We start from the raw sequence: 16,669 nt of genomic DNA, 5'->3' as shown, positions 1-16,669 counted from the left end.
TAAAGGGCTTTTGGTACAGAAGGTACCTCCAAAAGTCAGCTGAAGGAACATCCAGTTGTCAGCACAAAAGGTCGTTTTCTTCTGAATGAAGATTCGTGATATAGATGGGACTTTCTAAGTGACTAACAAGTAATAGTAAAATATGGGGGATTAGAACTTAACATGGCAACTGGGAAGTCCCAGCTGTTTGTGGGAAACAGTCCTTTGTTAAGCTGGGACAAATTGTTCCTTTAAGTGTGCCCCATTTCCTAAAATATTGAATTTCTCTACCTTTTATTCAGCTGAGACATTTGTTTAAACACTTCCTTGGCGTTGCCATTTGGAGTTTTTGCTCTCAATGTGCTTGTCCCCCAGGATTATGTTTCCTCAAAGGGAGCTGAGCTCGAATGCATTCACCACTCCCAGCTATTTCGGGGCTAACATATTTTAAGTTATGGGTGATAACAGATACAAGCAGAACTTTCAAAAGTAAATGTTTAGTCTTGTTTGGGCACTGCTGGATTTGTGTCCTAGTCTTGCCTTGTGATTTTAACTTCTGGCTTGTCTCCTAAAAACAATAAAAAAGATCTCTTTGGTTCATGTTTTCAGTGGCTGTGGTTTGCAGAAATCATAAATAAAAGTGACTTAGGTGGAACGGAGCATTTTAACAAATAAGGTGCGAATTACTCCTTTTGCCCTTTACATTCTTTTGGTTCACAAACTTGGAAAGAAATCTGTGCTTTAAATAAAACCCCTTTATACTCAAGATTTCTGAATGAGCAGTGAAGGAATTGGTGTTAACGCCAGTGATTCTCATCTGATGGGTGCCCATCCAGCCTTTGACCATGACTGCCAGACCTAGAAGATATGTGGTGTGTTCCAGGGTACAGGGAAGCTGTACACGTGCGCCCATCCATAGCCATGAGATTCCCGTAGCCTCTGCTGCTGTTTGGCACCATTATTGGGAATGGGCTGCATTGTTATTATTGCTGAGGCTTCTTAAAGCACCTCTCCTCCAGCTGAGGATGCCCTGTTTCCATAGCAACAGCTCTTCATGATGCCAGGGTGGCCAGCAGTATCAAAACTAGGGACATGCCATAAATAAAGGCTACTTATCTACCTTCAGTAGATGCCCCTTGCTTTCCAAATGATTCTGGCATTCTTTACTCATACCTCTTTGTATCATTCTCACCTTACAGATTTTTCTATTTCTTACATGTATTCCTTACAAGCTCTTTATTTTTTTATTTATTTATTTATTTTTATTTTTAAAAATTTATATCCAAATTAGTTAGCATACAGTGCAACAATGATTTCAGGAGTAGATTCCTTAATGCCCCTTCCCCATTTAGCCCATCCCCCCTCCCGCACTCCCTCCAGTAACCCTCTGTTCTCCATATTTATGAGTCTCTTATGCTTTGTCCCCCTCCCTGTTTTTATATTATTTTTGTTTCCCTTCCGTTATGTTCATCTGTTTTGTCTCTTAAAGTCCTCATATGAGTGAAGTCATATGATATTTGTCGTTCTCTGGCTGACTAATTTCACTTAGCATAATACCCTCCAGTTCCATCCATGTAGTTGGAAATGGCAAGATTTCATTCTTTCTGATTGCCAAGCAATACTCCACTGTGTATATATACCACATCTCCTTTATCCATTTATCCATCGATGGACATTTGGGCTCTTTCCATACTTTGGCTATTGTTGATGGTGCTGCTATAAACATTGGGGTGCCTGTGTCCCTTCGAAACAGCACACCTATATCCCTTGGATAAATACCTTATAGTACAATTGCTGGGTCGTAGGGTAGTTCTATTTTTAGTTTTTTGAGGAACCTCCATACTGTTTTCCAGAGTGGCTGCACCAGCTTGCATTCCCACCTTACAAGTTCTTTAAAGACATGTCCCCATTTAGTGATCTTTGATTCTCAGCATCTATCATAGTACATATAATCTTACTTTTTATTGAAGGAGTGAATAAAAGATTGAAACTTTTTTTCCTGAGAATGTTTCATTTTCAACATGGTTCAGAGGAACAGTTTCCCTGATTCTGCATATGCCTGCAGATGTTGAACTTAACCAGCTTACTTGCAAACTCTAAAGGATGGGTTAACAACCTTTGGCTATTGAAGTGATAGTCACATTTGAAATATTGTACTCTTCATCTGGGGGATCTGGGAATGATATTAATAGTGGCCTTTTAATGAGCCCCTTTTTTGAGCTGAGTCCCCCGTCAGGGTTCTCTCTGGTGCAGAAGACAAAATCCCAGTTCAAGCTGGCATAGGCCAACAGGAGGATTATTTGAAAGGCGCTTGTGTCTTGTTTTGAAGAAGTTGAAGTCAGACCATGGAATAGGAGTGTCGCAGCTCACCTTGTCAGACCAAACAGTTGAAGCCCGGATCGGAATAATGCACCCAATTTTTCTGTATCTGTCTCTCTGCCTGTGTTTACTTTATCATCACTACCTGGAGACCAGCCTCTTCCCCCTTCTGGGGAACCTCACTGCTCTCTAACTCAGCTTCTCATTTGGGGCTCCCGCCAGGCAGAGATGAACTCTCTTTGCCAGTTTGTTCTGGAAAGTCACAAGAAAACTATCTGGCTCAGCTTGGACCAGGCCTGCTTCTGAGACAGCCGACTCTAAAAGAACACAATGAGAGGAAGATTCCCAGGAGGAACGAACTGGGTAAACAGTTTCAAAGGTGTTCATTATAAGCCCTGCATTCCTTCCTAGCAGAAAGGCTTTGAGGTAGGAGCTCCTGTTCTAGAAATGATGAGCCTGTGCCTCCTGGAGGTAAAGTGGCTTGTTAGAGATCACACAGTAAGCTGCAAGGGCAACACTCAAGTCCCAGTTTGCTTGTTCGAAAACCCTTGCCTTTTACTAATACAGTGCGTTGCTTTTCCGAACAGAAGGAAAGGAAACGGCAGACAAGTGTGGAATTGGACAACAGAAATGATAGCAGAGTGGTGGGAAAATACAATCTTCTTCCCAGGAGCCTTGAATATTAGCACCTTAGTTTTTCAAGGAACATAAAGCCCTACTAGTTCTTCTGAAAACGAGCAACGTTTTCTTCCTTCCGGCAGTGGTGACAAATGGGATCTTCGTTCCAAATCTCTTAAAGGCTGCCTGTGAACCCACAGGATAAAGGCAATATAATTCTCTTATAACAGAGCAAACTCCAAAATCACATGCATCCACGCGCCAAACGGGATATTAATTTCTCAAGGCATTTCCATTGGATCAAATCTCCTCTGTCTATACAGGTAGCGCGTGACGGTTCTGGACAAAAAATTAAAAAGATGAAAGAAAAAAGCAGTGGAGTCTGTGGTGCCAGGTCCCATGCTGCTTATCTTCTGTGCACATGACCCAGCGTGGCTTTGGTAGCCTGTTCAGAGTCTACTTTAGGAGGCAAGGAAAATTAAGAATAATGGGTACAGGGAATGGTGCACAGAGATAGCCTGATTGGTTCTGCTCAGTCTTCAGAGCTAGCCCGGTGGGTTGCTTTGCATCTCCCAGCTGTAGAATTAGGGTTTCCAAAGAGGACCGCTGTAGTAACTGCTGCTTAGTAATACCCTCGAATGCAGGCTGTAGCCACGCTTTTGATCTCAGTTTAGAAATTCCGGTAAGGGTAGGGGCGCCTGGGTGGCTCAGCCAATTAAGCGTCCGACTTCATCTCAGGCCATGATCTCGTGGTTTGTGGGTTCGAACCCCGCATCAGGCTCTGTGCTGACAGCTCAGAGCCTGGAGTCTTTCAGTTTCTGTGTCTCCCTCTCTCTGCCCCTCCCTTGCTCGCGCTCTGTCTTTCTGTGTCTCTCAACAATAAATAAATGCAAAAAGAAAGAGAGAAAGAAAGAAAGAAAGAAAGAAAGAAAGAAAGAAAGAAAGAAAGAAAGAAAAAAAAAGGAGAAAAAGGAAAAGAAAAGAAAAGAAAAAATGAAATGAAATTCCGGTAAGGGTAGATTGAAAGCAGACATGTTTGGGTGATTAGTTCTGTTTTTAATCTACATACAGCTTGGAATGGGAAAGTAGCCACATTTTATTTTAAAGAGAGTCTAGGGACAGTGCCAGAATCTATCTCTCTGCACATTTTCTGATCAGCCAGGTAGTAAAAATATTTTAGTGTTACTTAAAAATAAAATCCTGATGATTCTTCCAAATTACAAAATGCTCTTCCTGTGTAATTGATTACTAGAGATTAGATATCAAACAGTAGGGTGTGTGTTGAGAGTGGACTTGCTTAATGGAAGAGGCTTCAGAAGAACCCTGTTCACTCTGGAAAATGAATTGTATTAAATTTCCTCGACTTCAGTACATTGTTATAACGAGCAGAAGTATTCCAGCCTGGGGAAAAAAAAATCTGGCAAACAGTTTATCTTTCTTTCAGACTCTGAAATATAAGATTGTGTGAGTCTTACTTGTTTGCTGGAAGAAAAACGTGGTACCTTCAGCAGAGACCGTTCTGGTAGGATGCCAGATTAAGAATAAAAGAGAACTGTGGATAGAGACTCCTCTGAGAAGGGATCGTGCACGCTTCTTCAGACCCTACTTTAAGTATAGAACCCGGTCCGTTTTGCCTTTTTACCTGAAAGTCTCTGTCTTAGCATATTTGGCTGGAAGATGGTGCTTCTCATCCCGTTAGAGCATCACTAGGTGTGGCATGACCAACAATATCACAGAATTCTGTGCGGGCTGTGCCCTCAACTGTCAGTCCTTTCTGGTGGCCAGTTGCCTTTCAGGCAGTGCTTTTTTACACCATGAGCTGACATTTTTTCGAAGGCTGCAGAGGGTTTAGAATTTACTGACCCCTTGCAGTATCCTGGCCATGAGACTCCTTATGAGCCAAATAGATAACATTTACAGAAAGTGTGACGGTGTGTTCTTGAACCACTGTCGGTAGATGTGCCCGAGGTTGGGGAAAGGCGAGGGTGTTGGTCAGCACACCCCACTCAGAGTGGTGGTCTCGGCACTGCTACCCTTCCGACGAGTGCCCCACAACAGTTGGGATCGGTTGGCAAGTATCTGTCAAGTTCCACCTGTGCTCCAGCTCTGGTTGGATGCTCCAGGTGATGTGACCATATGATCAGTCACCAGAGTCACTTTGCAGCCTGAGCTCCTAATAATTATACCGATACAGTCGCCATAAACTGGGCCTGCCCCTCTGGCAACCAGAATGGGTGATTGCCGGAACTATAGGGGATATAAGAATGCCATGTGTGTCATCGGTCTGTACTCTGGAGGACGCTTCTAGTCTTGTTTAGAACTCGTACACGAAACAATCCAAGAACAACATAAAAAGGTCCTTCTCTTCTGTAATTGTCCCATTACTGCCCCCCAGCCTCCCAAATCAGTTTCTCCTTTTCTGTTGAGTCGTTCCCACACTAGACCTGTGCAAGCACCTCTCATCTTCAGATCTTCCTCCCTTCACTCCATCGGTTGACCCATTTTTCTTGTCTTCTCATAGCAAACACTTTTTGAAAAACACTCTACACCAGGGGTCAACAGACTTGTTTCCTGCTAAGGACCAGATAGTAAATATTTTAGACTTTACCAGCCATGTGGTCTCTTACAACTCCTCGTCTCCGCTGTTGTGTGGTGAGGGTAGCCATACATGATACCTAAACGAATGGGATTGGTGTGTTCCAAACATTATTTATAAAAACAGGTGGCACACTTCCTCACGTCGTCACTCTCCACTTCCATCCCCGCGACTCCACTGAAACTGTTCTGGGAGAGGCCATCAGCGACTTCCTTATTGTCAAATTCAGTGGCAATTCTCCATCCTAACTTACATACAATTTCAACAAAATAAGACACAATCTCTCTTTTCCTCCTCCTTCCAACACTCGTTTGGCTTCTGTGACACCACCATCCCTCATTTTCTCTCATGTCACTGGTAAAACAGAGAATCCGCATCTTTTCCTCCCTTTTTCTTTTCTTCTAGACTGCTGACCATTGGAGTGCCCAAGGACTCAGCCTGGGCCATTTTCTCTTCTCTTTGCTGTCTTTTCTCTCTTCCTGGGTGAGTTCTATTTCTATAGACTTAACCATCGCCTATAAGCCGATAACTTCTAAATTTGAATCTCCAGTCTGCTCCTGTCTTTCAAGCTCCAGACACAGATGTCCAGCTTGAGATGTCTTGGTGTCCCCACTGGACATCCAGTGGGCTGTGCACCCCTAGCATACTGAAATGGAACTCTTGATTTCTGATCCCACCACCACCATACACACCTGCCTATCAAACCTGTTCCTTCTCCTGTCTTCCCTCCTTAGTTAAGGGACACATTCACTGGCTTTTTGAGCCAAGACCAAAGAGTAATCCTTGATTCTTTCCTTTCTCTCATTATCCACATCCAGTCCATCAGTGAGTCCCGTGGGTCATATCTTCCTACAAATCCCAGTCACTCGCACCTCTTCCCCTCACCGTTGGCCACCTGCTCTAGACCGGCACCGTTTTCCACCTAGAGCACGGCAGCCCTTCCCAGCGGTCTTTTCTTTCATTCCTGCCTCTGGATGGCCCCTGCCACCCCTGCCATGTAGCAGCCAGGGCCGTATTTTACATATGTAAGCCATTTGCCAGTCCCTTGTTTAAAGCCCGTCAGTGGCTTCTCATTGCACTTTGAACAAAATCCCGTGGTTTTACCAGGCCTTTGGGGCCCTCCAGGCTCTGGTGCCTACCTGCTTCTCCAAATTATCAGCACTTCCCACTCCGATTCTACCGTGCCATCCACTGCCTTCCTTTGTGGTCTTCAAAACGCCAAGGTCTTTTTCTGCATCAGGATCTTTTATTTGCTGTTCTCTCTACTTGGAGTTCTCTTACTCCAGATCTAAAAATGTTGACTCTGCCTCATCCTGCACGTCCCAGTTCATACACTATTTCTCAGGAAACCTTCTGTGACCACCCTGCTTATCAATTCCTTCATCACACCTGTCCCTCTCTGAAATTTTCTTCTTTGTTTCTTTATTCAGTTGTTTTTCCAGTATCTCCTCCAACCTGTCGCTTCTCGAAGTAAGTTCCTTGAGGACAGGGAAAGGGACCATGTGTGTCTCATCTCCCAGTGGTTCCTGGTGCTTAGAGGAGTACCTGGTACATGGAAGCTATTCCACAAATATCTGTTGAATGGTAGAAGAAGTGAATTAATGAAACGCTGACAGATGTAGTTGGGACCATAATTGCCACAGGAATTCAGTGTCACGGTTCAGATACAGCTAGTCTTCAGTTACAAGACCGTGAAGGTCTGCATTGCTGGAAAATGAGAATTTATTTATGATAGAGTATGGATTTGACCCAGTATTTTTTTTTCAGTATGTGAGGATTGCAAACCTAATTTATTGTTGCTTAAAAGAAGGTCTGCAGTTGAAATGTTGGCACAGCCATAAACTACATAAATGTGTTGCCTGACTACCCTGAGAGCAAAGGTGGAGCGTGTGTGTGTGTGTGTGTGTGTGTATATGTGCGCACGTGTGTGTGTATATGCGTGTGCGTGCATATACCATAATTGATTTTAAAATTCAAGTTAATAAACATGTATTGAGTACCTACTGTATCATTCTGGGCACTGCCCCGGGTGTTCATAAGTGACAATGGATGAGATATGGTCCATGCCTTCTAGGATGTCATGGTCCAACCAAAAGACACACTCACAAAAAACTTGTTATGAATGTTAAGTTTACATGAAGGATCACAGGCACCCAGCTGATGAATGAATTGATTGTACCCTCTGCTGCATATGTGTTTGTTTACATATAGAGAGGGTGTTGGAAGGGAAGGGGAAGTGGGGAAAGGGTGGGGAAAAAGTGGCATTTGAACTAAGTCATGGGAGATAACAAAGATTTGCACGTTCTCAGTAGCTGTATTGAACATTTTATTTTGAAACTTTACTCCTTTGGTTGTGAATGGGCATTTGATACTTTATTCCTTTTTATCATTTTAATTTTGTTAGAACTTGATTTTGGTTTCTCACAATCTTATGAAATCTGAAGTTGGGCAGTATGGTAGTAGGCAGTGCTCAAAAGAATCTTGTTCATATCCTGGTTTTGAGGAGGTGAATATTTGAAGTGAGGAAGAAAATTCTTGGGGGCTGGAGGGGTGGAATGAGCGGATGTGGATTCACTCAGGGAGCGGCTTAGGCTAGGAAGCATCAGATAGTGGGCAGGCCTGGTGGTTGTGCTGAGAGGGAAAGGCGTGGCCAGAAGGGAACGTATGCACGTATGTCCCTGTATATCTGTACATATATGCATGCATGCATTTGCTTAGGTGGTCCCGAGCCCCGGAAATAAACCTAATATTTGTGCAGTTTTTACATCTGTTATGTCATTGAATCTTCCCAACGACCGTCGAAGTAGGTATCGTCATCACTACTCTGCAGACGAGGAAACAGATGCCCAGAGAGGTTGCACACACAGTGTGACAGCACAGGCGGGCCTCAAAGTGCTGCCTGCCGGTCGGAAAATACAGGGTTAGGGTTTTCTCACACCGCCACAGCTGTCTCAGGGGTGCTGGATCCTAGGATGGCAGGAAACTGAGTGGAAACACTGCTGAGTGAGAGGGGGCATCCTTTTGGGGCAGAACGGGATTGAGAGGAGCTGCTCAGCATGACCCACTTGCATTCCATCCCCTCTTTTGATTGTTTCCTGCATTTTAGGTAACGTTTCCCAGGTTAGGAATTTTGGGCCCTGATAGCAATGCCGACTGTTGTCTTAAGCCCAGACTTTGTGACGATTCAAATCCTGTGTCCAGGTGGCAGAAGCTACAAGTACAAAAGCTTCTTTGCCCACAAACCCCTGTAGATACAAGTGAAGTGATCCCACAGAGCAAACACACGCTGACCCGGCACGCCCCAGGAGGTGCGAGTGGCTGCCTGAACGGTGTCCCCTCAGACTTGCAATAGGGCTAAAGACACAGCTTCTCAGAGTACCCTCTGGACATGCATTTTGGGAGCTGTAACACAGTCACATGTGAGGGCTCTGCGTACTTGTCCCCACGTGTGAAACTCCTGTTTGGAACTATGCCATACACAAGGGCAAGGAGCTCCAGAAGAAGAAAGGGTTCCCAATATCAGAAGAAGGGGACAGCCTGGGAAGCCTACAGAGGAAAGAAAGATACGATCCCTGCCTCTACCAAGGAAGGAATTTCCAGCAGAGGAAGCCAGCTCAAGTTTCTTTTGGGGGATGTTTTCTAAGTACAAAAGAAAACGTATTCATTCATGGTCTCGAGGTGGCTTTCTCATTGGGTACAGCTGAATGCAGAAGTCCAGTTAATTCTGTCAGGGCTTTTGTCATTCTCCCTTTCTCTCGGCTCTGCTTTCTTCCTGCCTCTGGAAGGCCCTCTCAGGAAGGCTCCTCTTTCCCTATGCGGACTGAGAGGGAACACAGCTCTAGGGTGACATTGGTCTTATCATTACATTCATAAAGGGCTTGTGAGGCCTGGTTAGGACAGACCACTCTTAAATCCAAAATAAATAAAGTGTGTTTGATGTAATGAAGTATGAGTTCTTCTGCTGGCTGCTACATCTTTTCTAAGTACATATGTTCTCCACATGTGTGCTTTTAGTGCCCTGACAACTCCTGAATGTTGCTTCCCCCTCCTCGCGGGAGCAACTCTGGTTTATCATACTTTAAATGTGTGGCATCCATCTTAAAGGTTTTTCAGTAGAAACATTTGGCGCACGGGGTGCCTGGGTGGCTCAGTCGGTTAAGCGTCCAGCTCTTGATTTCGGCTCAGGTCATGATATCATGGTTTGTGGGTTCAAGCCCTGCATCAGGCTCTGCGCTGTGTCAAGTTGCAGAACTTGCTTGGAATTCTCTCTCTCTCTCTCTCTCTCTCTCTCTGCCCCTACCCCATTTATGCTCGTGCACACCCTTTCTCTCTCTGTCTCTCTGTCTCTCTGTCTCTCTCTCTCTCTCTCTCTCTCAGAATAAATAAATAACTTAAAGGTTTACCGCAGTTCTGGAGTCCCCATGCACAGTTGATTTTGTTGAAGGCACAGTCTCCTGGAACTTTCAAAGTTCAGAGTTTCTCCCACATTAGAACCACCTCTGTCTCTCTCCAAGCTTTAAGGTTATTATGCACACATGTATGCACACACATGTGCCAACATGTACAGATGTGCATGTTTTATTCCTGTGTTGTCATCAGTAACATGGAGTCATCACTAAGATGGAGGGAGATAGTTTTTAAATTAAAACTTTATGATTCAGGGGGCGCCTGGGTGGCGCAGTCGGTTAAGCGTCCGACTTCAGCCAGGTCACGATCTCGCGGTCCGTGAGTTCGAGCCCCGCGTCAGGCTCTGGGCTGATGGCTCGGAGCCTGGAGCCTGTTTCCGATTCTGTGTCTCCCTCTCTCACTGCCCCTCCCCCGTTCATGCTCTGTCTCTCTCTGTCCCAAAAATAAATAAAAAAATAAAAAAAAAAAACGTTGAAAAAACTTTATGATTCAGGTTGGCAAGAACCTTGTGTATTTGCCTGTATCCAAATGCTAGAGTGAGTCCGTCTACTATTTGGGTCCAGTAAAACTGCGTAAGAACAATGAGTCAAGAGCGTGCGTTCTGGTAGGTTTCTTCTGAAGCTAGACTCGATTATAGTGCAGTGACTGGGTGCCGTCTTGTGTTGCTTCTTGTTTGTCATTTATTTCTTTTATTCTAGGCACTTGAAGAGGCCCAGAAAGCTATCCAGCAGCTCTTTGGCAAAATCAAAGATATCAAAGACAAAGCAGAAAAATCAGAGCAAATGGTGAGTTTAGGTTTCTTCCTGACTTTCTTGCAGTAGAAGAGGAAGTTCGGTTCTTGTCCAGTCACACTCATGAATGGGCTTTTTCTCCCACTTGCTGGCAGCCACAGCACCCACGTCTCGAAAGCAAGCCCTGTGCGTACATTCCAGATCAGTTCCAGAGGAGCGGCTAGACGTGCAGTGACTCACCATCCCTGCTGCCCTGCATTCACAGCCCTTTTTTAAATAGGAAAAGTTTTCTTCTTTCCCCAAAATAGTGTTCTAGTCATTTTGGATTCTTTTCTCGAGCATTTGTTTATATCACGTATCTCTCAGTTAAGATCCACGATATGTCATGAAAACTGGTACTGGAATTGGGAGGTGGGACGGATCCTGCCACAGTGCATGCTTACGGTTTTGGTGAAGTTGTCCTTTGACAAATCTGTGTCCTCCGGTGATGTGCTCAGGAGGCCCGCCCACTGACGGAGAACCCAGCCTCACCCACTCCTCCTCCACGGCAGGCACTGTAACATGTCAGCTCCCGCGCACACATTCTGGCCACATAATGTAATGTCTCTCAGTTGTCTCTGATCTCCAGTTTCCTCAGCTGTAAGGTAAGAACAGTAACACCTGCCTCAAAAGCTTGTTGTGGAATTAAACATATGAAGAGCACTGGGCATAGTACGAGGCTTGTGATAGGAGCCGTTACTGATGTCATTGCCCCCCTACTTCTTTTGGTTATAAAAACTCCCAAATCCATACAGTCTTTCCTCCCCACATCCTGTTACAGTTTACTCCAGGAACAGACCTCATGTGTATCCTTCAGCTCTCTTCGGTGGCCGTGTGGCAAGATAGGGAAGGACATGGAGTGGGAGGGGGGCGGGCAGTTTGATAGAGCAGTGAAGAGAAGTGAAGTCTGAAGTCAGACTGCCTGGGTGGGGTCCAACCCCTCTACTTACTAACCGTGTTATTCAGCCCCTCTGTGCCTCAGTTTCCTCACTGTAAAACGGAGATGACCGTCCTGGGTACATCATAGAATTGTGGGGACTAATTGAGATGACGTGTCACACATAGGCCCAGAGTGAGCATCAGTTGTTGCCGTCCCTCACCGTCAGCTCTTCCTGTTCATTCTCCCAGGCAGGTAGTGTTACAGACTTTAACTACCAAACCAAGAGTCGAAGGAGGAGATCTCTTTTCAGAGGGGAAAATAAATAATGATAATATTTGTACTTTGTCAGAGAATTAAATAGTCTTTGATAGAGGCTGTGTGTCATCAAGGAGGGACTCGGATTTGTGGTTCTTTCCCCCAGGATGCACTGCCCCCAGCACCATCCGCGGGCCGTTGAAGCATGGAAGTTAGTAGATGTTTTATTTTAAAGCAGTTTGCTTTCCTGGATGGCGCTTTGCTAAAGGGAAGAAGAGGTAGGACCGAAGAGAGAACGGATATTTGTTGCCCTCCAACAGTGTGCCAAATACCGTGCCATGGATGTCCCTTTATAGTGGGACAAGTGATCTCATTTAGCCCTCACAGCAAATTTACGAACTAGGTTTTATTATTATTTGTATGATTACCCATCTTATCAATGAAACTGAGACTCAGTGAGGCCAGGCAGCTTCTGTAGGACACTGGACGTGCTGAGATTCAACCCTGGAGTTGCCTGACTCCAAAACCTATCACGTCATGTTCTGTCCTTTTTTGGCTGCCCCTGGGTAACAGTTAAGTACGTTAACTAAGGGTGTTCTGTTTGTGTCGCGATCTCTGTGACTTTGTCCTGAGCATCCCTTGCTTGAGCTGCCTTTAAGGGTGGTGTCTAGAGAAGCACAGGATATGTGATGGGGAGAGACGGGAGGTACTGGGAACAGAGAGACTAGTCACCTCTGGTGCAGAGCAAGGGGTGTCTGAAGAAGTAGAAAGGGTCAGATTTTGTGATGAGGCACTGGACGAGTACTCAGGATTTAGTGACTAATGATGCAGGAATGAGAAGAGTCATAGATGACTGTGACTTCTAATACAGTAGTTAAAGACCCCTGAGCTAACAGACCCAACAGAGCTAAGGAACCTCAAAAGAGGTGCCGGGATTTTTCTGTAGGAAAGAGGGTAATGATTTCAGTGTTGAAAGTGGGTTGTCAGATTCTGGGGCCAAACTCCCGTATCTAGTTCACTATACCACTCCTGATCTTCTTTTTCCCCAAACTCAGTTATTCTGTGAAGAATAACAGGTTCTTAATCTGTTTCCCGCCCTGGGCAATAGAAGTAGAGATACTGATAGCCTGAGAGTGACAAGAGAGAGCAGGCATGATGAGGAAGTCCCTGTGAAAGGACTTTTACTGCTAAGATCCAGGTCAGCGCAACAGGTTTGTGGGTGTTGAACTAAACTGGGAGGGTTATGATCTTCACTCTATGCGTTCACCCCGGATGATCGAACTCTGAAAAATCAGATCACGTGAACATAACTCACTACCAAGTTTTTAACTTTTTTTTTTAAAGTTTATTTGTTTATTTGAGAGTCAGCGCACACATGCACGTGAGCTGGGGAGGGGCAGAGAGAGGGAGAGAGAGAATCCCAAGCAGGCTCCATATAGAGCCTGACTCAGGGCTCGACCTCCGGAATCACGAGATCATGACCTGAGCCGAGATCAAGTTGGACGCTTAACCAACTGAGCCACCCAGGCCCCCCTCATCCTAATCGTTTTTAACTATATACAGTAGTTTAGTGGAACATTCTGCCTCGTTATTAGCAAAGCTGGAGAATTGTTCCCACCTCACTGCTGAATGTGCTTTTCTGGTGACTAAAATACACTTGTATTCCCAGGTACAGAGTTTCTTTCTCTTGGTTCTTCTGGGTCAACACTGTCCGAATTCTACCCCCCCCCCCGCCCCGGCCCCAATTACCTTCTCGGTTCCCGAAGACCTTACATCTCATCTAGAATAGTACATATTAAGTGTATTACATTTTAGTCTTCTTGAGATTTGAGAGCAAGTCTTTCCTTGCTGGGGATCAGACAGTAAAGTCTATTTCCATGAATAAAGACCATCTCAGTAGAAGAGCCAACTAATACTGTCCATTGTATTGAACCTGATAGCCCTGTCAGAAGACATACTTTTCTAAAAAAAAAAAACCTTGTTCAAGAGGAGATGCGCTGAACTTGGCTTCTGGACCACATGCTCCATACTAAATTGCTATTTGGATCACTCCACTTGAGGTGAAAAAGAAAGTTCATGTCGTTCTCGCAATTGAGGATTTTGTACCCCTGGGTAAAGTCTTCTGAAGAAATGCCTGATGAAATTCAAATGGGCTGATTGGAGGTTATTTTGATTATACATTATGAGAATGTCTGTGTTTTCTCCAAGGGCTAACCGGAGGTTTTTTTTCCTTGCTTCATTTGCCTTATTTCCTTACAGGGCTTCTTGCAAATGAATTTAACATCTTTCTTAACCTTCTTCCTTTTTCTCCTGCGGTTTTTCGATATTTAGGTTAAAGAAATCACCCGCGATATTAAGCAGCTAGATCATGCCAAACGCCACCTGACCACCTCCATCACAACGCTGAACCACCTGCACATGTTAGCAGGTGGCGTGGATTCCCTTGAGTAAGCAGCGTCAACTTTCTCTTTGGGGTCCACCGCGAGTGAATGTGCCATGTAAAGAAAATGGCAGCATAGGGTTTGTTTTTTTTTTCCTTTTACTTCTCAGCCAAGTACTTCTCCTGCCCCACTTCCTGCAGATTGGTCTCAAATGTTAATCACCATTTTGGCTTTGTTTGTTTGTTTTTGTTTTTGTTTTTTTAATTTTTTTTTTTTAACGTCTATTTATTTTTGAGACAGAAACAGAGCATGAACGGGGGAGGGTCAGAGAGAGGGAGACACAGAATCTGAAACAGGCTCCAGGCTCTGAGCTGTCAGCACAGAGCCCGACGCGGGGCTCGAGCTCACCGACCGCAAAATCATGACCTGAGCCGAAGTCGGCCGCTTAACTGACTGAGCCACCCAGGCGCCCCAACCATTTTAGCTTTGTGCCCTTTGGTGTTCAAAATGTAACAAACACCTGACGCTTTGAAGTGAGGTGCAAAGGAGTATGAAAGGGACCCAGACAGCACGTGGAGCATGACTCTAAGAATACAAGTCATTTAAACGTGGCAAATCTCTACCATTAAGGCCAGCAAGGTCATTCAGGACTGTAACGGCTCCCTGCAGCCTCTGCTTGGCAAGTTTTCCGACTTGTGTTGGGCTGAGTCTCACTGCCGTTGGATGTTCAGTAGAGAAACAGAGCTTTGATTTATCATTCATCCCACCTTTTTTCTCCAACCCACTTTTTCTTTTTTTTAAGGTTTATTTATTTTTGAGAGGGAGAGAGCACATGCACAAGTTGGGGAGGGGCAGAAAGAGGGAGAGAGAAAGAATCCCAAGCAGGCTCCGCACTGTCAGCCCAGAGCCTGATGCCGGGCTCGAACTCATGAACCATGAGATAATGACGTGTGCTGAAATCAAGACTCAGACGCCCAACTGAGCCACCCAGATGTCCCTCGACCCACTTTTTCAAGGTCTTTTTCAAAGACTGTAGCATCCTGCGTGGTTTTTAGAGGAGCTATAGGGAATGATGTGTGAGGACATTAGAAACACCATTAAAACAAAGAGCTGGCTATTTACCGCAAGAAGCAATCCAAAGACCTGTTTTACTAGCACAATTCTGACATGCCGGTTCACTTCTGTGGTCTGTCTCAGGCTGAGAATTTCCCCCTGCCCCAGTGTCAGTGTAGTCTCACGTATAGACAGAGAAAGAGCATCTGCACAGAAATTTAGATGCAGCATCCAAAGCTGGGGGGATGAAGGGGTCAGACTCCTTCCTGGTCTCTCTAGGCATTGTGTGAGCTCCAGCGAACCCTGGCCCATCCTCCCGCAAGCAGTGATCAGAGAGGTGAGCCGGCCAGTGAGAGACTAGAGGAGCTGTTTCCTTGTCTGTTGCCCCAGATGCTGTGGTTCCCACCAGACTATCAGACCGGGCAGTGGTAGCAACATACCATGTTTGCTTGAGCTTGGTCCTGTCTTTTTAAAAGCCTCTTTTTTTTTTTTTTTTTAAATGCCTAAGGGAAGTCATAAATTATACATTATTTTAAAAGCTCCACCCTAGTGAAAAACTTAGAACTAACAGTTTGTCCTTCCTTGTGTAACTGTTGATTTTATTAGCCTTCTTTTATTTAAGCTTCATTAACATTAGTAGTAGTGAAAGTAGACCTATCTGAGACAAGAGTTGCTTAACATTGGCTTAAAACCTACAGATTTGAGTTAAATACATATAAACACCCTTTGTTGTAGGCTGGGATGATGTGTTCTGTTTGCCCCTAAGCTGTAATCCTCAGATAGTAACATTCTTATCCCTCATCTCTGTTAAAAGCCTGCTAATCCCATAACATCCAACCCAAATCCATAGTCTTCCTAGATTTCCCCTCCCCCACCCCTCCATCATTCCCACGTTCTTTTGTACCTCCTATATTGCATAACTTGTACTTCTGTGTAGACTCAGTTTGTCCTACTTGGTTTTAGTTAGATGTGTACTTGGCTCTCTCTCTGTCTTACTAAACAATGTCACCTTGAGGATTTTGACTAGGTCTTATTTTTTTCACCAGCAAGGCACAGGACCTTATGTATTCAGTGCTCAGTAGTACATGGTCACCAGATCGAGTTGATCTCTATTTTGTAGTTCAGAGTAGATTGTCCTGCATCTGTGTCTTGTGTCCTCAGTGTTTTTCTAGCGTTCTCGACTTCTTATTTCCTTGCAGAGCCATGACCAGGCGAAGACAGTATGGAGAAGTTGCTAATCTTCTTCAGGGTGTGATGAATGTTCTGGAGCACTTCCACAAGTACATGGGAGTTCCACAGATCCGGCAGCTTTCTGAGAGGTAAAGTGTCCTTGGAGAAAACAATCACCTGCTTTAAGAAAAGACCGTGCTAGGATGTGCTTCAGCACTTAGCTCAGTATGTTCACTGCAGA

The 16,669-nt window shown here is 44.8% G+C and overlaps 1 protein-coding gene across 1 annotated transcript in view; it reads left to right on the top strand.

The window, feature by feature from the left end:
* The window catches only part of VPS53 (VPS53 subunit of GARP complex), a 135,953-nt gene that overhangs the window by 26,705 nt on the left and 92,579 nt on the right, over positions 1 to 16,669 (top strand). The window contains 3 exon segments of the mRNA XM_053893207.1: positions 10,618 to 10,704; positions 14,156 to 14,271; positions 16,458 to 16,584. Of these exon segments, the coding sequence (XP_053749182.1) occupies positions 10,618 to 10,704; positions 14,156 to 14,271; positions 16,458 to 16,584 (330 nt within the window).

This window comes from Panthera pardus, unplaced genomic scaffold (genome assembly GCF_024362965.1).
Source record: "Panthera pardus isolate Hobbes unplaced genomic scaffold, ASM2436296v1 HiC_scaffold_3, whole genome shotgun sequence".
Classification (NCBI taxonomy): Eukaryota; Metazoa; Chordata; class Mammalia; order Carnivora; family Felidae; genus Panthera; species Panthera pardus.
Note: the sequence above shows the minus strand (reverse complement) of the source record. Positions and strands in the feature narration are given on the sequence as shown.